This window comes from Lichenostomus cassidix, chromosome 17 (genome assembly GCF_008360975.1).
Source record: "Lichenostomus cassidix isolate B80296 chromosome 17, HeHo_3.0, whole genome shotgun sequence".
NCBI lineage: Eukaryota > Metazoa > Chordata > Aves > Passeriformes > Meliphagidae > Lichenostomus > Lichenostomus cassidix.
Window position 1 is genome coordinate 5967555 of NC_139497.1, and position 26569 is coordinate 5994123.

The window sequence follows — 26569 nt, forward strand, 5'->3', positions numbered from 1 at the left end:
CCTGGTAAACAGCTTCTCAGAACTCAGAGACAGTGACCAGCCTTTGAACAGCAGCAGGAAGGAGCAGGCAGCAGCTCCTTCCCAGAAATCCCAAGCTCCTTCCTTACCCAGTTATCCAAATATTGATATTTTGCTATCACAGTCTGGCCAAACAAAAAAGCAAGCAGATGCCTTGAGTGAAGCCAAAGGGAGACATCCCTGGCCCTGGGTCTGCAACGAACTTTTCCTCAAACACTTCTAAGGCTTTCTCAGTCAACTAGAAAGATCCCTGGAAGCAAAACAATACCCTCTGCTTCTCCATAAACAACAACTCAGCTGGGCTTGGAAAGGCAAATATTTTCAGGTTTGCTTAGATAACACCACTTTACAAAGCCCTGGCATTTACAGATGCCTGCAGTTGGTGATGCTGGAAAGCATCAGGTCCATGTGGCAGAGGCAGCAATTCCTCCCCTCTGGCAGGGAGCAGCAAAGGGCCTGGAGTGCAGGTGTGCTCCCCTTATCTTGGATTTGCAGGCTTCACCTGGGCAGCAGCTGATGCAGGAGCTGGATGAATGAATGGCACAGTGGAAAAGAGAAATGTGCTTTGGGATTTGAAAAGCTCCTCTGTATCACCCAAGCCAGAATCCAGCAGCGAGAGGATAAAATTCCAGAAATACTGACAGGCATCTTGGCCAGGAGAATAGGGCAAGGTAAGGCACTTCAAAGCAGGATTCCAGGTGCAGCTTTATGATCTGAGTTACAAAATCAAGGCTCTGGTTGGTATTCAGCCTTTCACAGAGATCCCAAGTCTTTTTGATGACATTATCCTTGGGAGAACACGCTGGAGACCACATATTTTCCTGCTGTGAGGAGCTGATTAGCAGAAATGTGCTTTAGGATTTAAGTGAGATAGGGCAAGGGACTTGCTGGACCGGCTGCCTCCAAATTTAAACCTCGATTTGGTTAAATAATTAGATTTAAGCATGTATATAGCTGTCACTAGCTGGATGTTAAACACATGTCCAAGTGCTACACTGAGTACAGATGAAGGGAAATGAGCCTGGGCTCACATGTCCAAATTTCTTGTCCTTAGGGAAGAGGAGAAGGGAAACAACATTTGAGAAAGATTGCTCAGTATCAGTTTAGTGGAATAAACAAAGATTTGGGAAGGAACAATAACTCTGTCAGCACTAAAAAGAAGATCAAAATTTTTAAAGAATTTTCTTTTAAAAATATACATATCTTGACAATATAAAAGCTATCACAACATAAATGCAGACCCCCAAAAAGTCTCCATTGTTCTTTACAATCAAAACCATATTTGCTATTTAAGTTTCCTTCAAAAGCAGAATTACTTTAACGAAGCATCCACAAACAGAGCTCATGGAATCCACAAACATCTGGCAGTGGCTGCATTCATGTTTCCACTCTGAATGGAATTACATCCCTTCTGTAAGCTAGGACAGACAGAGGGTAATGTCTGAAATTACAATTGGGGGATCATTTCCCCATCCTGAGTAAAGCAAGAGCCAGAATCACAGGAGCAAGTAAGCAAACATAGGATTCCATGTGCCTGGAATATCATCTGAGAGTATGAAGAGAAGAAAAATGTGAATGAGAGACATTCAAACCAGAAATCCTCCAGGCAGGAGATCTGCTGGTTCTACCATACTGACTTCCCTACAGCAGATCCACTGAAATCTGTAGGATTTCAGAGCAAAGCCCTTTCTGCTGGGGATCTTAGAAAGAGTATCTCTGCCTCACGAATTCTGTAGGGATTATATCACTGCAGTGATCTCCAACAGAGCAAGCCCAGCAGTGGGAGTTGAGAGCAGGATCAGAGCAGGGCACCAGCAGCAGATCCAGAGGCTCAGTCCCTGCTGTCACAGCTTTAGATGGAACTTCACCCCTCGCTGATACTGCTATTCTTAGGGCAAGATCTGCTCCTGAATTCCCCCATTTCTACCTCAATTCTCTGCACGTCCTAGGGTGACTTTTTTCAGGGCACTGCAGCCTGTCAGGGTACAGCCACTGCTGCATTCCTGGTTTGCAGGGCTGGGATGCACTTTGAAGTCTGGCTTCCTCAGTGGAGGAATGTCCAGAGGGAGTGACTGGCACAGAATCTGCTGGACTGAACATCTGGAGAGGAAATACAAATGCAGGCCATGAAGCTAAGGTCTCTACTATATGATACATCATTTTGAGGATGGACAGTGCTGGCAGCAGCTGATGTCCCACAGGATTTCTCTGGAGGGTTTGACACCCTCTCTTTGGATCCAGCTACAACCAAAGGCAGGTCCCTGATGTCCCAGCCAACCTCCTTTCTTGGGAGCTGAATCCAGCTTTCCTTGTGGGCTGAGGACTTGAGGCTAATGTGGATGTAAGAAGTCAAAGAAGGTCTGTGTGAGTGAAGAGCCAGGCACTGCTCTTGCCTGCGGGTGCCTGATGGAAGGAGAAGATCAGTGGCAGGGATGGAGATGGATTCCTGGCTGGCAGCTGGGAGGAGGCAGCCCTGATTCTCCTTCTCCATCACTGCAAACATCAAAGGCATTGGCAAAAGCACCTGCTCCCCTCAAAGGACCTCCCTCTCTCAGAGTCTGTGCATTCACAGCCTGGATTCATCCAGAAGGTGTTTCCTGTTCAATCCTGTGCTGCAGTTTCACTTCAAGATGTTTTCTACCATCCATTCAGAGCCTGCCATGGAGGAACACCTCCAGTTTCTCATCCATGATGGTCATGGATGTCCCAGAGAGCCCAGTTAATCCCTGCTGTGCAGCACAGAGGAACCTCACTCCCCTAGGGGCTCCTTTGCAAGCAGACCTGGGGAGTGAACTCCATGTGCCTTCCCACCAAGGAGTACAGAGGAATGGGAGCTGTTTTTCCCAGTCACGAGTCAAAAGCTGAACCCTGATAAATATCTGCCAAGCTTGGATGTTACTGGTGTCCTTCTAGATGTGATCTTAAAGCTTAGAGCAGTTCCAGGGTCTGTAACTCTGTGGTTACAAAGCTTCCTAGTTGGTTATTCTATTTTCTTTTGCCAGTCCCAGCTATTTGAAGAGAACATTCACTCTGGCATAGGGAAACATGCAATCCTTGGCTGTCCTGAATGCCCCAAGCAGGAGTTGCAGTAGAAGCAGAGGGTGGAAATAGGTAAAATGTATAGTTTACTCCAGTGTATGTGGTTGAAAATGAAACACAGAAACAGATCCTTGGAGGGAGAAATGCAAAATATGTTGTTATTGGGGCCTTCAGCACAACCCATGTGTGCTTGCTATTAATACTTTGTAAAGCAGCTGGACAAGGAAAAACAACCCAAAGCAGGGATGCTCCTGCAATAAATATCCCGCTGGAGAAGAAAGATTGTAGAGCTCAGTGGGACGTGGGCTGGATGTCACAGGCAGGAAAACAAGCAGCTTTGGCAGGTCTAGAGGTCATTCTGCTGTCGGCTGTCACCCAAACAGAGCAGGGAGAGCCACACAAGAACTGACTCAGTGTGTCTGTGAGCTCTTTATCCAGGGAAACATGGACTCAAAGCTCTGTCAGTGGTGCCAGACAGTGCCTTACCCTGCACCAGGCTGGGGATGCTTCAGCAGACAGGGTGAGGAGCCACACGTGCTTACAGGGTGGTACTGTTGGGGTATGTACAGATAAGATCAGGGCTGGAAAACCCCATGGAAAGACACAGGATGTGCTCACAATTTGATCTACTGACAATGCAAAGCACACCTTCCTCCCATCCCTTCAGAATCCTGCTGGGAGGTGTCAATCCTGTGAGACTTGAAGGGAAGAGCAGGCTGCTCAGACTCCTTGTCAGTTCCATTGCTGTCAGCCTTGTCTCTTAATCCTATGTCATAACTTTTCCTCCTTCATCTGCCTCTTGTTAAATCACAACACTTCATATCTCAGCTACTTTCTCTACTTTCTCTCCCATAGAACAAAGGCACCTTTTCTGGTTTTCTACCTGCACCCTTTCCCCAGCCCACATACACCTTCAGACAACTAAATCTTCCTCATCCACACCAGAAGCATCCACAAACTGTGTTTTGACATGGCAGGTGGTTGGAAAAGACAGGCTGGACCACTTCCATGATAAACTCTACACCCCTCTGCCCTTCCACATCCTTCACATTCACATCCTTGATAAGATTTGTTTCAAGGACCACACAGCCTTTCTGCACAGCAGAAATGTGGCTGGGAAGGTGCTGCCCAACTTCTGCTCATCTTCTTTTTCCCCAGGCTAAACTACCAGGTTGCTTTTCCAGTGGCTGAAAGAGGAGAGGGATAAAAGCTGATGGAGAGTGCTCACCCTGCGGCCTTTCATCCCTCGGATCCCTGGTGCACCACGGGCTCCTGCTGGACCCTGGAAGGGGAAAAGGGAAATAAAATGAGGATGGAGGAGGAGGAAGGCAGCAGCTTAGGTAAGACCCCATGTTCCTACATGATCTGCAGGGGCCTCAGATGCAAGCCCTTGACCAGCAAGTTTGTTTTTTAAACTCTCGCCAAAAACATCACCATGTTTACTTGTCTATAAATGGCCTTTTTTTTAAAAAAAAAAAACCTCATGGATTGTCTTTGGATTATGAACATTTAGGCCAAAGATCCTGGCTGGGGTTTGTATGCTTAATGACCTGCAGTTATCTGTGTCAGTGGTGTGATGTGAAGAGAAGTTGAACATCCAGAATTCCCTATGACTCTATTAAAAGCAGCTGTTGCTCAGCATCTGTTCAAAAGTAATAATTACCAGGATCTGCTTTTAGATGTCCAAATACAAAATCAGACACCTCATCGTGGCTATCCAAATTTGATCTTTTCAGCCAAATACTGACTTTATCTTTAAGTAACTGTTGCCCTATAAATATTGATACTGGCAGATAGATACTAATTTAATGGGGACTGTTGGTATTGCAGATGATCCTGTTCTTCCTACAATTACAGAAAGATTTTGGGTTTTCTTTTAACCTGGATTTGTACACATTTGATTCATTATTGTGCATACTGAAAATGCAGAAAGCCAGCTTTTATCCCTGCTAAAATATTTATCAGAGTTAAAAAAAAATAAAGGATATATTCATTTAACAGGACTTAGTTCTGTATCATAGCTTTTAAACCTGATGTTTAAAGTTAGTGCCTTTCTGCTGTCAGAAAAGAAAACCCCAAAATGATACATTGCATCATTATCCTCTCAAACATTCTACATCAAATTTGGCTATTTATATATTAATACCTTTTACCAACTGTCAACCCTGCAAACTCCACCATGGATCAGAACAGAACTGGACTGTGATCTTCCTACTGCTCCTACCACTGCCATTTGTGAAGATTTTGCTTTTGGATTGGAGATATCTTTGTGCATGGCATGTAAGTTCAGGATATAAATGCTGAGCTGTTCTCACTCAAGATGGAAAAGCCCTTGACTGTAACTGTATTTGTGATCACAGTAAATCTCAGTTTTGGTAGTGAGGTCAGTAGTGACTGGCACAGACAGGCAGTGGATGTGTCAGATGCCTGTTTTATAGAGATTTTTATGATAAACACGTACTGAAATGAAATTCTGTGTTGGTATTTGGAATCTCCTCTGGAAGTCTCTGCCTATCCCAAATAGCTTATGCAAATACAAGGACAGAAACTTTCATTGTGATGGCAAATGTTGAGGGAACAGCTAGGCACCATGCTGGAATTTCAAGGGACTTTTTAGGAGAAGATAAGTGACCTTTAATATACCTAGATATACACACATTATTTTCAAAACTGTATATTGATACAAAAGATCTACCATGATGGTAAGAAGAGGGAAAAGGAATTCACAAGCCTCAGTAAACTGAAACTAAGGGCAAAGTTTCCTACCAATGGTTTCCTACCTTTGCTTCCCATTCCCAGCCATCCTTTATTGAATTAATCAGCCATCAGTGCTAAGGCTCACTCAAAGATTTTAACAGTTTAGGACAAACAACAACTGCATGCCTCAGGTCTGGCATGAAAGGCAAATAAGGAATGTTTGGTGGAGAAACAGCTGGAATTAATGAGTGGGGATTTGATATTAGGGGATTATTTGATTTACTGGCTCTGTGGGGAAGTTTGGCTTATTGAATTATGACTTTTTAAAATGCAGTCGTGGAGCAAACATTTTGCTTGGACGAGCTTGTTGTTTGCCTGCAGGAGAAGAGGGAACTGAGGGAAGCAGAAGGAGCTGGGGATGGTCTCAGCTCCCAGAGCTTTGCCGAGAGGTTTTGGTGTCTCCACCTGGATGTGATGCCTCAGCTCCTACTATTGTCATGCCCCAGTGAGGAGAGGCAGAACTTGGCCTCAGTTGAAGGCACATTTAGTGGTGCATGGAGTGGTGCTCAGGGCCAGCCTCGGCCAAGGGTTCTCACAGGCACAGAGCAGGAGGGAGCCCAAGGCTCCAGCTGTCCCCAAGCCATGCAGCAGCTAACATGACAGGAAGTTGCTAAAAATGGGATATCTACAGATATCCAGCTGCTTCCTAGGCTTCTGTCAACAGCAAGTGCTGCCACAAGGACCACAGAGCAGCTCAGCACTGGTGGCTGTGGTTGGCAATGTGCTGTGTTTACTGTTTACTGTAAGGACCTGGCTGGTGCCACTCTCCAGGCAGAGATGGGTCACCCTGAGGGTGCTGATGACCTCATATTTTTTTTTTTTCCTCACCTGCACGGACTTGCTGCTGTGCAATCTGTACCTAGCAGCAGCTGCCTGCAGCCAGTGCACCCAGAGCACCCTGAGCTCCTGGCAGTGGCAGATCTGACCCCAATTTGGAGGCCTCACCTTTGGCACTGCCCGGGCATTTCACTGCTGTGATCTCCCTCCCAATTACCAGCACTGTGGGAATTCACACACTGAGCAAAATCCATTCCCTGCACGCACCCAGGGCTGCCTTTCTGTTGGCTCCAGCAGCACTTGTGCTGCTGGGAGAGCCCGAGCTCTGTCCAAGCAATGGCTGTGGGAAACTGGAGTCAGGCTAAAATCTGCCTCCACGGCCATTGCACGCTCCAGCCACAGCTGCAGAGTGCCAGATGAGCCTGTCCAGATGGAGGGTCTGTCTGGGGGAGCTGCCCTGCTGCTCCTCTCATGCCAGCAGGGGCTTTGACCACGCACCATGGTCACACTGAGTGAAGTGGTCACTGGGACAAATCACCGTGATACATCACCATTTCACTGGTGTGATCACCACACTGCCAACCATTCCCAGCCCACAACACTTAGAACTAGAGAGCTTGTGTCCTGCTAAAAGACTGAGGCTGGATTGTGACTTTTGCATCCCCCCTCAGGGAAACAGGCTACAAAATTTTGAATTAGGCACTGTGCTTTTTTTTGCATCTCTTTCGATGTTGCTCCCACCCACATCCCACCCCTTTCTCCATATCTCTTGTTCATATCAAACTCAAATAAACTAGAATACAATTGCTTGACTTAGCCCATGAATATGGTATTAGAAGGTGATTATAGCCTTTACTTACTGTTGGTCCAGGGATCCCAGGAAAACCCACTCCTCCTGGTATCCCAGGGTGCCCCTAAAAGAGAAGGAAGAAGAACATGCCTGCTGTGAATGTCCACAATCTGCCCAGCCCTTCTTCCTCCAAAGGGGAAGACAGGAAATAAAAGGCATTGTTGGCTGGTTGCAAGGTCAGGAAGATCTGATATTTTTCAGGGTAAAATCGTTCAGGGGCAGATGAAGACAGCCAGGCTGTCGATAGCTCAGCTCCAACCCCGGCAGTGATATCAGCAGCAAGATTTTCTTAACAACCCAGAAGAGAACGGGCTGAATTAATATGAAAATATGTCTTTGGGTCTTGTACTATGGTAGACAGGAAGTAAGTGTCAGAGCAAGACAAGATCCTCCTGAGTTCCCCTCTGTGAGATTCCTAAATGGAGATCCCTGAGTGGCAGAGCACTGCAAGGCACAGTGACTGTGCTGCCCAAGCACCCTGCATTTCCAGCTGCCTTGGACAGCTTGGACAGATCTCTGCTCCTGGCACTGTCTGTTCAGGAGCCAGGATGCTCAGGAGCAGGCAATCCTTCAGCTCTTGGTTGTCTCCACTTGACACAGCTGATGGAGCCACAGAACACACCTCAAAACCTGGTGTTCCTCTGAAGGGGAAACTGCTGGGGAAGGACACAACTGCTGGGGAGAGGCTACACCTCAATGTCTAGTCAGTCAAATGGCCATTCTCGTCCCCACAGACACAGGAAGAACTTGCAGCTGTTGCCATGGAACTAAAAGACCAGGAGAAGTTGCACCCTTGACTAGCACAGAGACAGAGGGAGAGAATGCAGACTTACTCCTTACCATCGACCCCTTGACTCCTGGAGGGCCTGGGGGTCCCACTGAGCCACGGTCACCCTAGGAGAGAGACAGGTGCATGGGGAAGGGTGATCCACAGCAATGAAACAGCTAAAACAATCCACACATTCATGTCTATGCCATCAGCTTTCTGCCAGAAATGCTTCCAGAATCACTCTCTTTCCATCCATCTCATCAGAGCAGTGGAAGGATTGCAGGAATCAGTTTGCAGGGCTGATATGGATATACCCTCCAGATCCCAAGAGAGGGGACTTTTGCCCATCAAACTACCAAGGCATGAAGGAAACAGCCACATCCCCTTCAACTCTGAACAGTGCTAGGGCGGAACCCAAGGAAATCTCCAGCTTTTCCCACCCAAGGCATGGCATGCCTGTTCTGCAGTACCACAGTCCCTACACATGCTGGCATTTTCAGAGCCATGGATTTGAAGCCTGTTGTCAGGAGGCCCTGCTGAGAGCAGGGAATCGAGCAGGAAAAAAACAGAGAAGCAGCCTGGTGCTTTCAGAGGAGGCTGGGAGGTTTTTGGGAGGACTCCCTCCCCTGTGGCTCCTGCTGAGACCACAGTGCCAGCAACAACAGCCTGGAGGTCTGATTTATGAGGGGCTCAGGGCTGGATGACTCTCCAGCCCACCCTAAATATACCATCCCTTCTACAACAAGCTGCTAAAAAGCGTAATGTACCACAACATCACTTATTCATTGCAAGTCTTACTTATCCCCACATGCAGACCATGTCACTTCCCATGAATGCATCCTTGACCCAAAGGTAGGAGACAAGATGGTTAAGCCCCCAGGAGCACCACCACAATTTGTTGATGTGAGTGTGACATGAAGGCATGGCTTTAGTGATGGGACTTTGACAGATCCTTTGGGAGATGGTGACAATTCCCCACAAAACTCCTGGACTCTCCCTCCAGCCCCAGGGGTGCATTGGGAATTAGGTATGTTAGGTTTGTGTGCTCGGGGAGATGAGGAAGGAGGATTTAGCAAATGCTGCCAATTAGTTTACGCCCAAAATCTGACCTACCTTCCAACAGCAAGAAGTGTAAGGGGAAATATTTTCTGGGCTCTAAGGAGCTTATTAAAAACAAACCCCAGAGTTTGTGTTGTCACCAGTTGGCCCTTATAAACCAATGTATGGAATTTTTTTTCTCCCTGAATGGATGGATTTTATTAAGTTTGTATTAACGGTATTGTTCTCTTTGATAATCTTTGGATTCTACTGGCTTCAGTCTTAAGTTTTGCAGCTCTCAGGATGGAGATTGCTGACTCAGCTTTGTCTAATGAAAGCATATTTCCCACTTCATTTAGCTCACAAGAGCATAGTAAGCTGTAGGATTCTATGCCAACTGGAGGCCTGGTTGAGGTTTTGATTTGATGATAGCTATTTCTGTCACCCCAAAGTTTATCCTGGTAGAGGAGCCTGATGGAAATCCCAGCTGTGCTGAGGATCTCCAAGGGCAGATTTTCAAAGGACAGCCCTGGTTTGCCTTGACACCAATGTAACATCATCCCATTACAGAGCTGATCTGGAAGCTGAGGATAGCTCATGTGGTCAAGGCTTTGGCACGGAAGGCAGAGGGACAGATGTGAACTTAATGGAGCAGAGAAAAAGATCTTCCCACGTCTCCTGCATGGCAAACCCCTTATTCCTCATTCAATTCAGGGCCGCAGCTGCCAATGAGACAGCTCACTCAGCCACCAATTTTGTGTGTAACCACCCTGGACACATCACAGACTCTTTATTCCTCTGTTTTCCTGCTCTAAAACCCACATCACATCATTCATTTTAGTTCTTGTGGGCCTTGACAGCTTGGACTGAGGCTTGTTCTGCTACTGCCCCACCGGGGCCCACGGGGTGGAAAGGCCTTTCCAAAGGCTGCTGTGGACAGACAATAAAATGGATCTGCAGCAAACACAGTATAGCTGTCACAGAGTCTTTACATCATTACCCAGAGGACAGGGCTTGAAGCAATAAAAGTGAGAAAGAGAGCACTGATGTGTGGAATGCATCGTTTTATGCTCTTCACTATCTTTATGGCTGCACTGTGAATAATTAAAGCACCAATGAAAACCAGCAGCGTGCAAGTGAGATACAATGAGTGACAGAGATGATTTGTCTTTGGGAGCTGCCTCTGAATAAAAGTTTACACTCTAATAGAAAACAAATTAACATCCTTTTACATTTTTATGTGAAATAAAGCCCTTTTTTTGCCCTGGAAGAGGTGTGTGTCTCTACTGTACACAAGAGGGCATCAGCCCTGAGCATGCCCAGAGCAACCAGGGCAGCCAGATGGGATGATCCTCACCAGATAAGAAGGGAAATATTTGGACCAGCCTTTGCTCAGATGGATGGCTGCACTCTTGTACACCTGAGAAACTGCTGAGACCTCCTGGTCAGTGCAAGCTCAGCCCTGGTCCTGCAAGACTTCCCTGGCAACCCAGAGCACACCTCTGCACTAATCTGTAACCTCAATCCCATGGACTCCTCCCTTGACCAGCAACACAGGGCTGATGGGTCCCTCATTCCCACAAAAACCAGAGCTGACTGTTAAATACAAGCTGTCTGGCACGTTATGAATGAGGAAAGCTAATTTTTCAAAGAATATTTGACAGCATCTCCCTGGAGGGCAGCGCGTGTTAATTCCTGAATGAGAAGTGGATGATTTTGGCCTGGTCCAAGACTAGCTCAGACTCCCTGGACGTGCTGCATTCCCATCTGGGTGTTGCACTCACATGACAATTTAAATCACCACAACCCTTCTCCCACCCCAGCCTCCCTCACCCTGCAAAAGTTACAACAACCATTTCATCGCAAGCAATCCTACCTTTTCTCCTGCTATTCCAGGCTCCCCTACCGGACCAATGAAACCCATTAGACCCTGGGGAAAGAGAAGAGCACAATTAATTTTCAGTTTTTATTTGCTGAGAAAATAAACAGTTCCTTTGGTCCACCTTGCTGGTTGCAATAGCACAGCATCCCTCGTATAATGCTCAGTAATTCCTACTGGCTACCAGAGCGGATGGAGTTGCTCCCGGCCATGGGAATGTCTAACTCCACAGCTGGTTCTGCTTTAGGCGCCAGCTGGAACGGCAGCATGAGGATCTGCAAGAACCACAACACACAGCACAGGGGATGAGAGAAGCACGTTTTGTAGGGTCCACAGCGTGGCTTTGTTCTGCGAGCTTTTCGCAAAACAGCTTCCCCAAGAGCATCTGCAGCGGGATCTCCTGGGTCGCAAAGAGACAGAGGCTTACCATCATTTTAGCTGCTAGACTGGGTAGACTTCCTTTGGGTTAATCCAAGCTGCCTCAGCCCTCTGTGCAGACTAATTTTGCCCTGGATAGTGTCGTGCTGGTGGGATGCCAGTAGGAGATAAAGGTCTCCTCAGCCAGAGGGGCCAGCAGGGCAGTGGATCTCACACACTGCTCACAGAAACCATCTTGGAAAAAGCCTCCAGTCCAAGCTCAGGGCTTAACAACGTTCAGGAATAATGAAGAAGCAAACAGAACTGCTTTTCATTAGGAAGATGAAAACAGATGCAATCTCAAGTGAAGAATCCTGAGAATTAAAATACAGCAGCCTCCCTACCAGCCCCAGCGGTTTCTGGCTCTGGAGATGCAAAGGACTGTCCCCTCTGCCACCGCAGGTGCTTGCTCTCCCTGCACATTCTCATGGCCTTGTCCTGAGCCCCAGAAAGGGTCACTGGGGGACAGAGATCTATATTTAGCTCCTCCTGTAGCTGAATGAGTGAGTAGCTAAAGGGATTCATCTCCTGTTGAGACACTTCTCAACCTGCCCACACTTGGCATGCGTGCTGTCAGATGAAGCTGTGCCCCAGCTTGTTTGATTTTAGGCAACAATTTGCCCAGCACAGGAACCAAAGGGAGAGCAGGAATATCTGCAACATCTGCCTATGCAAGGTTGCCACTGGGTGGCATTGCTGAAGGCTGCTGGATCAATTATCCTTTCAATTAGACACAAGTGCAGGTAAACCACTGCATCCAGTTTTTGAAGTTTTCCTGTAGCCCAAGGCCATGAAGAAGGCAAACATTATGGAAGAGAATGGCAAAGCAATGAGATGCAACAGGGAAATGCATTGCTAGGCAAAAACAGACAATAAAGCAAGAAAGAATAAATCTCTTGTTCATTTCCGAGTTCCTGGAAAACCAGAGATCTCTCTCTCTCCCCTGGGAATATGCTCTTTAGGAAATTTCTGGTTCTTTAGGCCAGTCCTTGCAGAAGACGGATCCCTGCTCTGCAGTGAATGTTGGTGCCATACAGAACAAGACCCTTTCAAACTCACTTCTGAGAGGTGCTGCAGACCCCAGCTCAGACTTGAAGGCCAATCTTCAGACCCATTGTCCATGGCAGCATCAGCTTCCACCCTAAAAAGTCTCTCAGGAATCTGGGTCATGAAGCCAGATGTTCTGGTGGTACTTTGCAGAGGGGTTTTCAGTGATCTGAGCACACCAAGAGCCCCCAACTCCTTCCTGAGACCCCTCTTGCTGTCACCCATGTGCAGCTTGGGCAGAAACCTGCTGGAATGGCCAACACTGACCCTCCTGCATGAATCAGCGTTGAGATGGAAGGGGAGCACAGCCAACACCTCATTCCAAACCCGGGGAAGTTCTGCCTGCACTCGTGTGTCAGGGTTCTGCTCAGGGGAAGATGTGATTGCTCTCTGCAAGAGGAGCATCCCGTGGTGTGAACGTGAGATGCAGAGCACGGACCTTGTGGCTTCCAGCACAGTAGCTCTGCAGTGTTTGCAGCCAGCACTGTCTGCTCAGGGCTAAATTAACCAACATTGCTGTGTCTGCTCAAAGACACAAATCGAGATAGATACGTCTACGCCAAATAAATCTCAGTAAATTATCGGAAGTATGGGAAACAACAGGGAGAGATTGGGTAATGATGTTCTTCACCGGCCAAAATGGGATAGACACTAGAGGCAAGGAGATTCAGGTTTTAACACAAAAAGATTTAGGTTTTAAGAACCAGAAGAGCCGCCGACGGCAAATATTTAATCAAAGCGGACATGAACTGTGGTCATTACACTAAAATGGCTGCGGCGCAACATATTTTTCCCAGATTCCCAGGGTTGAAAAGAGGGCCTGCATCAAACACGACTCCAGGCAGTGTGTGTAATGATGCACGTGAAGTCCCAGCAGCGGTGGCTGCCCGGATAAAGGCCCACACTATACAGGAAAGAATGTAAAACATTTATATTAGACGGGGAGTTCAGCATGTCGCTCATGATTCAGTCTGCTGTATTCCCCAGCCAAGGGCATGGCGGAAAGGGATGGAGATTGTTAAAAAGTTGCTGGGGGCTTGGGGGGAAGGAAAGGAGGGGGGACTGGTGGGTTGTAATTCCTAACTCCTGTCTCGCTTTCCCCATTTATTGTCCAGCCCTGTCATAATTAAGCCCCCCCTCTTGGCTCCATCAACAGAGAGCAAGTCAGCAATGAAGCCTTGCATAAATCATAGCCCATTTGAGAGAAACAACCGAGCAGCGAGCCCAGCGTGAGCAGGGTCTCCCAGGGACGGGACCGCCAGTCGCTCCCAGCGGGAACCGATCACGGCCTTTCTGTTTTACTGGTTCGCTAGAACTCAAAACAAAACAAACCAGGGACAAAGGACGGGAGGGAGTAAATGTACAATCCTCCCATTCAGATGAAAGAAAGGGAAAGTAAAACAGTAAATATCACAGTTTAAGGGAGGACGCTCTGACCCGCAAAGAACAGCCATGTGGTTTAACCCCCTGTGCTCCGGGCTCAGCCCTGCCCTGGTGCCGTGTTGGGCTCCCGCTGCCCCGGGGAGTGAGGGAAGGGAAGGTGGAGATGTGCTGTCAAAACACCATGTCACATCAAAGAGGCTGTGAACACCACAGTGACTGAAAATCCCTGACCGAGAGGTCTGGAGGTCAGAGACGCCCTGGAGGAGAAGGTAAATGGGTTGGGAAAGGAGCAGCGCTAGGATGTGGGAAACACCAGTGCAATTCCCTGCTTGGTTCTTGGTGACCCTCTTGACCTTGGCCAAGTCAGTCAGGAACTCCTCATGCCAGACCACACCTGCAAACCCAACATTTGGAAGGGGAAATTACGTGAAGGAGATGCTGCTGGTGTCCTTTGACAAATTATCTTAGAATACTGATATTGGGACAACATACTTTGACCTTGAAGGACAAGAGACCTCCACTCTTCCCAGCACAGTGATGCTTGCATGGCTGACCCTGACACAGCCCTGTGTGTGAGCAGGGCTGTCACTTCTGTACAGGGGAAAGGACTCAAAGAGCTGCTCCTGCTAGGACAGGACATCCCCAATGCCATTAAGGACATAAGTCAACCAAAGTCTCTTTCAGCTGGCACAGCTCTTCATTGGGATTGTCTAGTATCAAGCAGAGGGTCTGTGGGATGGCAGCACCTTCCTGTCTCCTGAAGGGCCTTGCTTCTCCCACAGGGCTCTCTGACCTTCAACATGGACATTTCGGTGACATACTCCTGCTGTGCATTCCCAGCTCTGAGACAGGAAGGCTGGTGGCCTTGACCAGAGCCCCCATAATTCTCTTCATATCCTTGACTCCATCTGCAGGCAAGGAAGGGTTAACCCACACATTTCCAGGGTACTGGGGCACCCAGCAGCTGGAATCCTTCCAGCACATGGAGACAACGAGCATCTCATCAATGAACTTCCCGAGTCTGTGTCCTTGCAATGGAAAAACAACGCATCAGGGACTGCCCTGTGGCTTAAAACCTAATTTTTCAATGAGAGCTCAAGTATCACTGGAAACCTTACAGAAACTCCCATGTTTTCCTAAACAGATGTCCCCAAGAAAGGGAAGAAATCTCCAATGAGATGGATGGCTGACCTCTTCTCGTGCTGTTACGCTGAGGTTTTCCACTCTGAGAGAACCCATATGTCAGGCAGAGCAGCAGGATTGAGAAGTGTGACCACCCTTACTGTGGAACAGAAAACATCAAGGTCTCCACGAGAGAAAACAGGCTGAGTGATGGTGTCTTCAGTGCCAAGAGCTCAGGCCCAACCTCTCAGAGCTCGGCAAAAAACCAACCCAGCCCCAACACCAACTGCTGAAGTGGAGGGAGGAAGGAAATCCCAACACTCCAGCATCGCTCAGTGGAGGTGTGATGGGAGAGGAGGTTATTTCTCATTAGTCTGCTGAGACGTTTTTGTTCTAATTACTTGACTGGTTCGGAAATGGAAACTCTTTCTGGGTGATATTTCTAGACAGAGACTAATTGACTAAGAATAACACAGGCAGCTTTCCTACCACTGTGCTGGTTTCAGTGTCAGCAGAGGCCAGCTGTGTTTTCTTTTCGATGAACAATGCCTACAGTTCTCATCCAAGGTCAGTCCTGAGGGAAGTTATAGAATAATAATCCTAATGATGCTTTGTCCTTCAAGGACAACGTCTTGTTAAGGATCTCAAAGCACTTCTAAATACATATTTTTAACAGTATCCACAGGTGCCAGTTCAGAACAGGAGGCACTGGGCAAAGCACTGCTCAGGACTGTCTCACACCTTCCACAAAAGGCAAAACTGAGGCACAAAGCACTGGAAAGTGTTGCTTGAGATGGTGCAGAATCTGATAAACCTGCAACTAGAAGTCAGATGTGGGCAATAAATTTGCTCTTTGGTAATTGCTCTTCATGGAGCAAATTAACAACTGTAACACAGAAATGGCTCTAATTTCCAAATAGCAATAACCACCTCTGATACATGCTGAGGCTGGTATCAGACTGCAGGTACTGGAAAGGATCCACCTTGGCTTTTTTAGGTTTGCTTTGTCAGAAACCCTTGGAAGAAGTGACCCCTAGCTGTTGCATACAGGGCAAAGAAGAGGCAGAGAGGCTGAGAAGCTAAACCAAACCAACCCAAGCATGCTGACCAGCAGGGAAAGTGTTGGGAAGGACAGCTGTGGTGAGAAACAACACCCGCAGTGCCAGGGCCAGCTGCCACAGCCAGCTCCGTGTGGTCATGCAGGAACACACAGAACATGTTGGAGGCTCCGTGGCTGCAATTTCAGGGTTGTTGGTGGACAAGTTGGTTGGTTTCAATCCCCATGGGGAATTGAACATGGAAAGAATTGTTTCCTTTTCCTTGATGCCTGTGGTTCCCATAAAGCCTCCAGGGATAATGCATGTCCTGGGCTATGCCAGCAAACATTCTCTATGGAATTACAATGAAATGCATCTCAGTGTCTCTCTTCCCCAGGGTCTGGTTTCTTCAGCTGCTGCGTACTCTACTCCCCAAAAAACTCTGGAGGAGTCAAAGCAACACAGCATCCAAAATGGAGGATCCTACCCTTAAAACATTGGCAAAAGCTGAGCACCAGGACAGCTTTGAGGTGGCCAGATGTCCCTGGCCACTGTCCTCTGCCTGCACTCTGGGCATCCAGGACACAACACACATAAGAGATCATCAGACAAGGAAAATAAGGAGTTTACCTGCTCACCAACTTTCCCTGGTCGGCCACGGTTTCCTGGCTCGCCCTGCAGGACAAAGAGACAAGGGCACATGGGTTACTTTGGGGAAAATCTGTGAGAAACAACATCTTACAAAGCTAACACAGCAAGAAACACAACTGACACAAACATGGAGCAAACACTTGCTCTATTAGAGGGAAATGCCCTAAAAGCTAAGCCTGCTATAGTAAAATAACCTTCAGAGAATTACATTGAAACATAAGCTGTCTACTGCCCTGTGGCATGGCCCCAGCCTTGTCCTGGTTGCTTTATCCCAGAGCTTTACAAGGCATAAGAAGGACAGAAACCCCAAATATTCTCAGGCAATGCTGTACCCTGATTCTGCTTTTATAAAACCTCAAACAGGGGCATGTTAGTGTCACATGGAGCATCCACAAGAAAAGCACAGCAAGAACCTACGTGAGATAAATCCCAGCACAGGAAGAAGAAACTCAGAGCATGAAAATGACGAGGGGCTCAGGGTAAAGCAGAGGAAGGAGGATTTCAAACCCACCAGGGAGAAGGGCAGCTGTGGCAGCACGTGGGGGCAGTCAGAGTGCCCCTGCATGGGCCATCCAAAGGCCAAGCTCACCACTAACCAGCAGAGTCTCCAGGACAGCAGCTGTATTTTCTCAGTAGGCAGATACTCCAGATGTGTTGCCAGACCACATTTTTGCTATTTACTGTTTGAAGAGGTTGTTTTTGTTGGGTTTCCTCTTTCCTTTTGAGTGTGGGTTTGTGGAGCGCACTGCCCTGGGATGGCTCCTGCTGCTAATTAGGCAGCAGAGATAGGAATGATGTGCATTGTTTTAGAACAAAAACGTGGAGAAGCAACGGAAAATGAGACGATGATGGAGGGAGGAGTTGGTTAATACCAAAGGAAGAACACACTTGTTTATAATGGCTTAAAAAATGCACCATCATTCTTTTTGAAGAAAGAAGCAGAGGCTGAGACCCCAAAATTCTGAGAAAAAGAGGAACCCTCAGTTCCCTTGTTCTCTCTGGAATGAATACTTGGAAGAGTGGTAAATATGAGAAAAGACATTTCCCTCTTCCTTTCCTCTCTTCTAACCACTGCTTCTCTGATCAGGAACAAACTCTTTTCTCACCTTTGGACCGTTGGGACCAGGTGTTCCTGGAAATCCCTTCCGACCAGATCGACCCTGAAATACATAGAAAAAACCATAAACATCAAAAGCTTGCAGCTGCTGTGGTAACAGGTGCAGCTTCCATTCTTGTAAGATAAAAGATAAAGATATAACATTCATTTTCTGACCCACCTATTACCAATTTTCAGGATATTTTACTATCCTATGATGAAAATTACGTACAGACCCATTACAAAATCCTGAGCTGGCAAGCTCACAGATATGATAATATTCCTTTTGCTGCTTCTAACTATGTTTCTGTGATACATCACAGAGGTCAAAAGGACTCTCTCTGACTGTCCAGTATTTTTTCTTTTTTTTTCCTCTACACATTGAAAAATACTATAAATCAGGGAAGAAACATCAGGGCTGGCTACAGAGATGGTTTTCAGTCAACGTCATTTATCTTGAGGATGAACTGTTTAAACATTAGAGGGTTTTTCAAGGGCTGAGAGTTTAGGCAAGTTATAAACTCAACACCCTGTGCAAGACACTTCCTGGACTTTCAGCCATCCTGGATCAAACAATCAATCAAGCCTGGGACAAGACAATAATTCTTAGCAGGGCAGTTTACTTCCCAAACCAGAAGGGTTGATGCTTTATGAGAATTTAACTACAATTCCATTGCAGGGTCATCAGAGCTGGTAATAACTGAGTGAATAAATGACTGAAACCTACCTCTGGACCAGGGACTCCTGGTGGTCCTAAGGGTCCTTCATCTCCCTGAAGTGAAAAGAAATTAAAATAAAAGGCAAAGTAGCGACAAAATTTGGACTCACCATGCAGCAAAAATGAAATGCCTGCAGTAGGAGCAGCAGTTAAACACAGGCTGTGTGCTCAGCTGCCACATTTTTACAGATGAGTCTTTATCTTAAAGAAGGCTCTGAGGTTTCTCATCTCCCTTCCCCATCTCAGTAAAGAATGGATCTCAAGTTAAGTCCTGCTAGTAAAAGCCATCCAAAATTTGACCAAGGCAACCCCAGTTGGTGTGGTCTGTGATGGGCTGGATTTGGCAGTAGGGTACCCTGGACAAGCTGCCATAACTCTGCTCCATTTGATTTGGCAGGGATGCAAATGATGCAGAGCTCTCTACTCTTTTTCTTTCTTCCCCCTTTTCCTCTCCCTTCCCTCCCCCAAAAAAGCATGTTCCAAAATTTCCCACAGAACCATTTGGCAACTGTAAGAAGGTTTCCCTTTTGCTTTCAGCTGGGACTACACATGCTGCAGGATGGAGCTATCGCAAAATCTCACGCAGCAATTGGACTCAGTCCTCTCCCTTGGCTCTACACCAATTCCTAATGTGATAGGATCAGATCTACAGTTTCTAAGAGACCTTCAATTAAGCTCCACAAAAAATTATCTCAAGTGTCTAAAACCAACTGCCAAGAGAGAAATTAAAAGCGCCCTTGGCAGCCGCAGCCTGGCTGCTCTCGTTTCGGTGGGCAGCCGTGGTAATGAAGGGGCACTGAGGGACTGAGGGTGGGACTGGGGGTCAGGAACTCAGCTCCATGGGCTTGACAAGCCACCCACAACATGCCACATTTCCACTGGGATGAAATTCAGAGCCCTGACCCAGTGCCCTGGGTGACCACAGTGGTAAGGGCAGCTCGCTGTGCTCTGCTGCACACTCAGAGTCCTTCAGCACAGCTTGCACCAAACTCCATGTCCATGTCTTTGGGCTTACTTTAACACTCACTAACTAGAGTAAATTGAAGGCAGCTTGGTCATGCCTGCCTGAACCTGGAATGCAGGGCTTCGATTCCCTTTGTATTTTGGCTGGAATATTTTTTTTTCCCTATTTCAGTGCAAATAAATGAGCTAATTTGCATTAATCCCATTTAGAGAACAAGCAGAAGAGTTCCCAGAAAAAAGTTAAGAATTATTAGTGCTATTAAAACGAGCTCCTGCCCGTGCATGTGTTCAGTGTTATTTACACAATGTCTCATGACTCTGGACAAACAGCTTACACTGGCTTGAGTGAAAGAAAACTACACCAATGTCACTGGAGTTAAAATGGGATAAACAGGGAATTCAGACCTTGTCTGCTGCTTTTATAATGTATTTGCAGCTCCAGGACAATTAAATTGATGAAAATTGTCCCTTCTTAACGACTGCAAGTGGAAGATGCTTCAAGTTGTGAGGTGAAGTGGTGAGGGAAAGCTGCAGGCTCTGAGGTGCTGGGGCAAATGAATTTCTGCAGAGCAGCAATTCCCATTTCCTTCTCTTTTTACAGAGGGATGTTGCTCTGTGAGAGAGAGAGGAGCCTGCAGGTCTCATGGTTGAAAGGGAACACACTTAAAAGGAGCAGAAAGCAAAAGCCAGGCCAGGGCATGTCTGTGCAAGGGGCTGTGCAGGGAAAAGGGCACTAACACCCATCTGGGGGTGGGGGAAGAGGCTTTAAAAGCAAAGCCAATGCAGAATTTAGGGTCAGTAGATGCCAGCAGTGACTGGAAGCAGAGATCACAGGACCTGGAGATCACAGAGCTTAGGGAAGCTCCTCTTCTGCAGGTCTCTGATCATTCAATACAAGCATCTCCTTCCAGATTCAGAGGGACCAGAGGATTTTAAGCCACAGACACCATTTCAGCATGCATTAATTTACAAAGTTCAGCATCGTTCTTTCAATCAAATCTCTTTTGGGCTGAGGACACTCACCTCTTGTCCAGGCAGTCCTCTTGGTCCAGGTAAACCTCGTGCTCCTGGCTTTCCCTGAGAAAGAGCCAAAGGAAAAGATACTCAGAAAATAGAAACATAAGCTCAGAAGGGCAATTAAAATGAGAAAGTCTCTTTCACAGCCATGGGACATCATCCAATGTCAATTTTGTTACAGAAAAAAAATCTGAAGAAAAGAAAACGCTGCACTTGGAGGGACCTCAAGCCAAACAGACCAAGCTGAAATGCTGGCCAGGACAATCTTTAGGAATCTCCAGGGTTTTCTCTCTTCCCCCCTTCCCACTACTTTGTTTTCCCTGGCTGCTTCCAACCCCACACAGAGCCCCAGTCTCTGCTCCACTCACCTTCAGACCTTCAGGACCGTTTTCTCCTGGTGGGCCAATGTCACCTGGGAAGCCCTGGAGAAAATGAGGAACGGTCAGGGCGCATAGGTGGAATTCTGCAGGCAGTGTCAGCCCCTGTGAGGGGTTTAGTTAAAGGCTAAGGGACAAGATTCCATGCTGGCAGTGTCCCTGTGTGGGCCACCAGGGCCTTGGGAGGGAATGGCATACAAGGGAGCAGCACCATCAGATTGATGGAAGAGCAGCCTTTCCCAGCAACTCCCTTTAGGTCCATCTTCTTGCAAGATTTATTGCAGCTGAGGGCCTCCCTGTCATCACACAGCTGAAAGCGGCAATTTGGGTTTTAATTAATCTTTCTGAGTCAGTGCATCATCTCTGTGCTCCGAGAAAGGAGCTGCAGCCTCGGAGTCAAAGGGAAGCAGCTGAGGAATTGGGAAAGGTGCTGACACCCTCATTAGCTGCCCTCAGCTCCTTCTCACCCACCCACCAGCCCTTCCAGGAGGAAACAAAGGAATCCATGCTTATTTCCAATGGCAGCAAAGGGGAATGATTGCTGAGTAGCAGCTGAGAGCCCTTCCAGACCCTGTGAAATACCAGAACACTGATGAGGGGAAAGCAGACCATCAGTTGTGCTGGAAGTGGTTCTCCAGCACCTTACAGACCTTGTCTGGTTGCTTAGGAAGGAGAAAAATGATGGTGTGCTGGGGGAAGCTAATCCTGTGTTTAAAGTATCACTGTGGCTATTTTTTGGTAAGAGAAGTAAGAGGATTTTCTGCTTTAAATGGTGTTTTGTGTGTTGGAAAAATTGAAAAAAACTCCTCCATTTTATCTATGACAAAAAAGTGGGAGGAAAAAACAGGGAAACCATGAGATGTAGAATGGGTCATGAACCCAGCTTGATCCTTCCTCCCCCATCACCACCCATGTACCATCATATCCCAGAGCAGAAGTGAAACCCTAGGCTGGAAAGACATGAGAAGGAGTGGTGGGACATACCTCAGGGCCAGGTGGTCCTGGAAACCCAACTGGTCCTTTGTCACCCACTTTTCCCTGCAGAAATCAGAAAAACATGGGGAAAAGTGAGCTGGCTGCTGGCTGTTGGCTTTCCTGTTTCGAACAGCACAGCCCTGCCAAGCTGTCTTTCCAGCTGGGCATGGAACCTTTAGAAAGGGAGATTGGGAAGCAGAGGGTGCTTGGTTACTTACCAGGGGACCTGCTTTCCCTCGTGCCCCAGGGACCCCAGGCAAACCCTGGCTGCCCTGAGAGAGACACATTTGTTCAGAACACAAGGAAGCATCACAAAAATACCAATTCCCCAGGCTCCAGCATCTCTGCTGCAGAGTGAGGAGCATCTCCTGAAGGTTGGACTCACCCCTGCATGGGGCTGGGACAGCTGCACTGCTGTCAGTGAGATGTTTCTGGAGACAGCTCTGAATTTAGCCCCAAAGAACACATGAGCTGCTGCAGTTGGCTGTGGCTCAGAGCCACACAGGCTCCAGCACAGGGCTATGTGCAGCATTTGTCAGCCACAGTCTCGTATCGACTCACAGGGGAGAAGTCATTTGATCAGAAGTTATACAGAGCATTAAGTGCTTCCCTGGGTCAGGGTTTAAGTTGCTGCACTGAGCAGACAAAATCTCCTGAGTCTGCAGCCACTGGACCACACACATTCACACACATCCCCATCAATCCCATCACTTCCAATCTCTGCTAGAAGAAATGGCCCCTCGTACAGAAAGCCCCCTGCCCAGAAAGCCCCCTGCAGAACTGCTTCTGCAACGTATAACAACAAAATTCACATTCTGACATGAATTTTAGAAAGGCACAGCATAGCCCAAATGGGAATTATCCAAGCTGGGGAACCTGACAGCAGGATGAAGCTTATTCCAGCTGCTCATGGATCAAGATGAGCTGAGAAAGCTGGTGGCCACTGCCACGTAAGGGCAAAAGAATGATGGAGAACAGAAAAACAATTACCTTGTCTCCTTGGAAGCCGATATCTCCTGGAACACCTGCTCTTCCCTGATCACCCTGGGTACACATCACCAGAGAGTTAAAATAGGCAACAGCAACAGCCAAAATGCCCAGGTTGATGCTTAGAAGGTTCTTTGTACAGCAAAAGTCTCAGCAACAGCCCCATTCAAACCTGAACAAGCTGTGGATCACATCGAGTGTGACAACAACTCTGGACAAAATGTCTATTTCCCAACTTGATTCTAAGGTGAGACAGAAAACTGCAGGAGAGAGAAAACCAGGAATTCCCAAACACTGTGTATCTGTAGAAGCTGCAAGGAGAGAGACCACACTCCTCTGGCTAACAGTGACCATGAAGGTGGTGAAGTGTTAAATTCAGCTGAACAGAAGAGTTCAGTTTTCAATGAATGGACCTTTTCTCTCACAAAGCCCTATAGAAAAGAAAACAATCCTCAGGGTTTCTGTGAGCATATCCTAGTGCTGGCATCAAACATCAATCCTCTTCCATAAGAAAACAAGAGCAACTTTCAGTAATGCTTTAGTAGCACCTCATTGGCAATATCTGAGCCGAGATTCCCTGGCAGGGCTAGGCTGGTGTTCACTGGCACGGGGAGCCCATCACAGACAATATTTCCTATCCAAGTTGTCTGTCTGTCTCCTCTTTGGACCAACATGACAGATTCTGACTCCCTGGATGGAAGACAAGTATCCCCTGAAGGTTTTCCAAGGAGCAGTGGACTACCTTGAGTTGTCTCTTAGCCCTGCTGTGAGCAGCTCTGGACAAACTGACCTCCTGCTGCCCCTTCCAAACTCATGTATTTGGTGATTCACTGAAACAAAGGGTGAGGCAATGGTGGGGCAGAGAAAGGAAAATTCCACTTGGGAAGTCAAAGGAGGAACGACTACAATAACTTGGTACAATGACAAGACCCAACAAAAATAGCTGCTGGAGGAACTCTGTCCTGTGAACTTGGCTTCCCAGCAAGGCAATGAGCCACTCCAGAGCTATATGTTCAAACATAGCCCACATGGAAGACATATGGAGTCCTGCAACACAGCCAAAGTCCACAGAGGGATGACAGAGAAAGTCCACTTCACTCCAGAAAAACCACCCACTTGTAATCAGACAGCCGAAATAATTGTAACTACTTCAGTAACATGCAGGGGATAATGAAATTGTGGACGGTTTGAGTTGGTAAAGAGTTTTCAAATGCAACTTTTTCGGAAGGAAAATAATTAAGAACTATGCAGATTCAATGATGGAAACATTTCATGGATTCATGCTAGATTTGCTTAAATGTTTTGGTAAATGTTCCCAGAACATTTCACTGAACCATCTTCAAAACAAATCTTTTATATAGCAAAATTAAAATGTTGCTCTTAAAAAATGTTAAATTGATTTTATTCATTTGGTTTTTAACCTAAAGTATTTTAATTTGAGTCAAGTAACCAACATTTTGTTTCATCTAAACTATTTTCCATCCTTTTTTTTTTTTTTTGGCAATGCAAAATGGAAACAATCAGCTCCTTACACAGCTTCAGTTCGGAAGAACCCCAAGTATTAGATACAATAGAAATGGCAAGACAACTACTGTATGACCCAGCTAATTTACAGATTTTTCTTGTCTTCTCTTCATTTTCTACTTTTTTTAATGTAGTCCAAGGCTTAAACCACTGAAATCTACTTAATTCTGGCTCCCAACAGAAGGCGGCATGAAAAAAGCATTTCTGGAAAGGGACAGGTTGGCTCAGAGGTTTGTCTTTATCATCAATTCTGAGGGTCAAAAAAAGCAAGATTATATTTTTTATTACACAGTTTTGTACCCAGACAGTACAAGTGGTCATTGAAACACTGTTTTAAAAGAAATACTTGGACATTTAGGAATAACTACTAAAATAAAAGAGTTTCCCGAGCATAGCAAAAGGCAGGAACAAACCTTTGTCTTCCACCTTTAGGAAAAGTGGGGCATGACAAGGAAATTAGTTTTCAAACAGCTCTGAGAAATGGGCATTAGAGAGGGTGAGAAGGAAGCAGGGGAAACAAAACACATCTCTTATCCTGAGCTGGACTTCACGCCAGATGTTCCCATGTTATTGTGATAGACTGTTCCTGCCATGACGTTTTGCTGTGCTATCAATGGCTTTTCATCTCTTAAACTAGAACTGAGGACTAGGGCATCACCTTTCAGTTGCCTTGGAACTCAGACTCGGGGTCTGTGTCCTTAACATGGGGGAAAAATTACTGAGGAAAGAGGTCAGGCATGTTTGTTATTAAAAACTGCGATGCCGAGATGACGAAATGGGTCTGCAAGGACTTTGTTCAGGGGGCAGGAAAAGGAATGCAGGAGCTGAAATTACAAACAGGCTCTGCCCAAGGGATGCTGCCTGTGCTTCATGTTTCACCTATAAAAAGAAATGCAGCCTCAGACACCCCGAGGCCCTTTGTAACCCAACACGAGCAGAGAGGGGCAGCAAGGGAAGGGATCAGCGCATGGCTACGAGGGGGTTGTGCTGTTTGTGGGATGTGTTTGCTGTCTGTGGGATGCACAGGAGGTTGTTGTGCAAAATCCCCTCATTTTGCCTCGACTGGAAGTCTCTTTTCCCGAGACTTCCTGCTTAGCAATGCAAAGGGAGCTAATGCTGCACAACTCCAGAGGTATTTGCCTGAGCCTTGTCCTCCACAAGTTACAGATGTCTTGATTCATAAAACTCCTTCATGTGAACAAGTAGCTGGGATTTCCTCTGCTTCCTCCACCTTTCCCCTGCACTCATCACCCATGTGGTCTTCTCAAGGCCACTCTTTATTTCAGGGTCATACAGTAATTCCTACACTTCTCCCTGTAAGAGCTGATCCAACCCTCTCTCCCTGTTCTCCTTGCCTCCATTAGAACACAGGAATGGAAACAGAAGGATGACCTGGACCTTCCTGTCTAGCTGCTAGATAAAAGTGATTTTTGCTGGAGGAGTGAGGAGATGTCCCTTATTCTGGTTCACAGCTGGCCATGATGTGAGGATATTCCCCCAGGTGGATCGAGGTGGCAGCTCCAGTGACATTCCTGCTGCCCACACACACCACCAACCACCCCGTCATTATTCTCAGGTTTTACCAGCATCTATCTGTCTGCTGCTGAGTGAAGGGAGCTTTCCTCAGCTGCAAAAACACAAACCTGTATAAGGCCACATGTTTTGGATGTGACCACGACAGATGGGATTAATAGGAGAGCTTGCAGACACCCAATTAAATCTTCATCAACCCATCCTCAGGAAGGCAGGATGACCTGCAGGTTGCAGGGGAAGCAGCTAGAGAGGGAAGGAAAAGGTTTCCTGTGCCTCAGGAGAATGGGATTACTGGGGAGGAAGGATAAGTCTGCACTTGGGAGTCTTGTAAGGATAACTCCAGAGAGAGCCACATTTGGTTACTGTGACAGCAGTGGCTGGGGAAATAGTGAGGATAAACAGAGCAGTTTCTGTAAAGTGATGGAGATTGAAATGTCCAGGAAGGTTAATTTTGCTAGACAATGATTTAAATGTTGGTGATTCTTAAGACATTTAACCATTTATTCCAAGGAGTGGATGGAAGAGTCTGTGGACTCTAGGATCTGATGTTTTGTCAAGAAACCAGCTATAATCTCTTAAACTTGTCCTAAAGAAA

General features: G+C 46.9%; 1 protein-coding gene across 6 annotated transcripts in view; it reads right to left on the reverse strand.

Moving 5' to 3' along the window:
• The window catches only part of COL27A1 (collagen type XXVII alpha 1 chain), a 139675-nt gene that overhangs the window by 44474 nt on the left and 68632 nt on the right, over nt 1–26569 (reverse strand). For all 6 annotated transcript variants that reach the window (XM_085077192.1, XM_085077193.1, XM_085077196.1 and 3 more), the window contains 12 exons: nt 22921–22974; nt 22149–22202; nt 21940–21993; nt 20947–21000; nt 20585–20638; nt 18608–18652; nt 17891–17944; nt 16764–16808; nt 11125–11178; nt 8282–8335; nt 7452–7505; nt 4286–4339 (listed from right to left, as the gene is read on the reverse strand). In XM_085077192.1, the coding sequence (XP_084933318.1) occupies nt 4286–4339; nt 7452–7505; nt 8282–8335; nt 11125–11178; nt 16764–16808; nt 17891–17944; nt 18608–18652; nt 20585–20638; nt 20947–21000; nt 21940–21993; nt 22149–22202; nt 22921–22974 (630 nt within the window). The remainder of the gene's footprint in view (nt 1–4285; nt 4340–7451; nt 7506–8281; nt 8336–11124; nt 11179–16763; nt 16809–17890; nt 17945–18607; nt 18653–20584; nt 20639–20946; nt 21001–21939; nt 21994–22148; nt 22203–22920; nt 22975–26569) is intronic.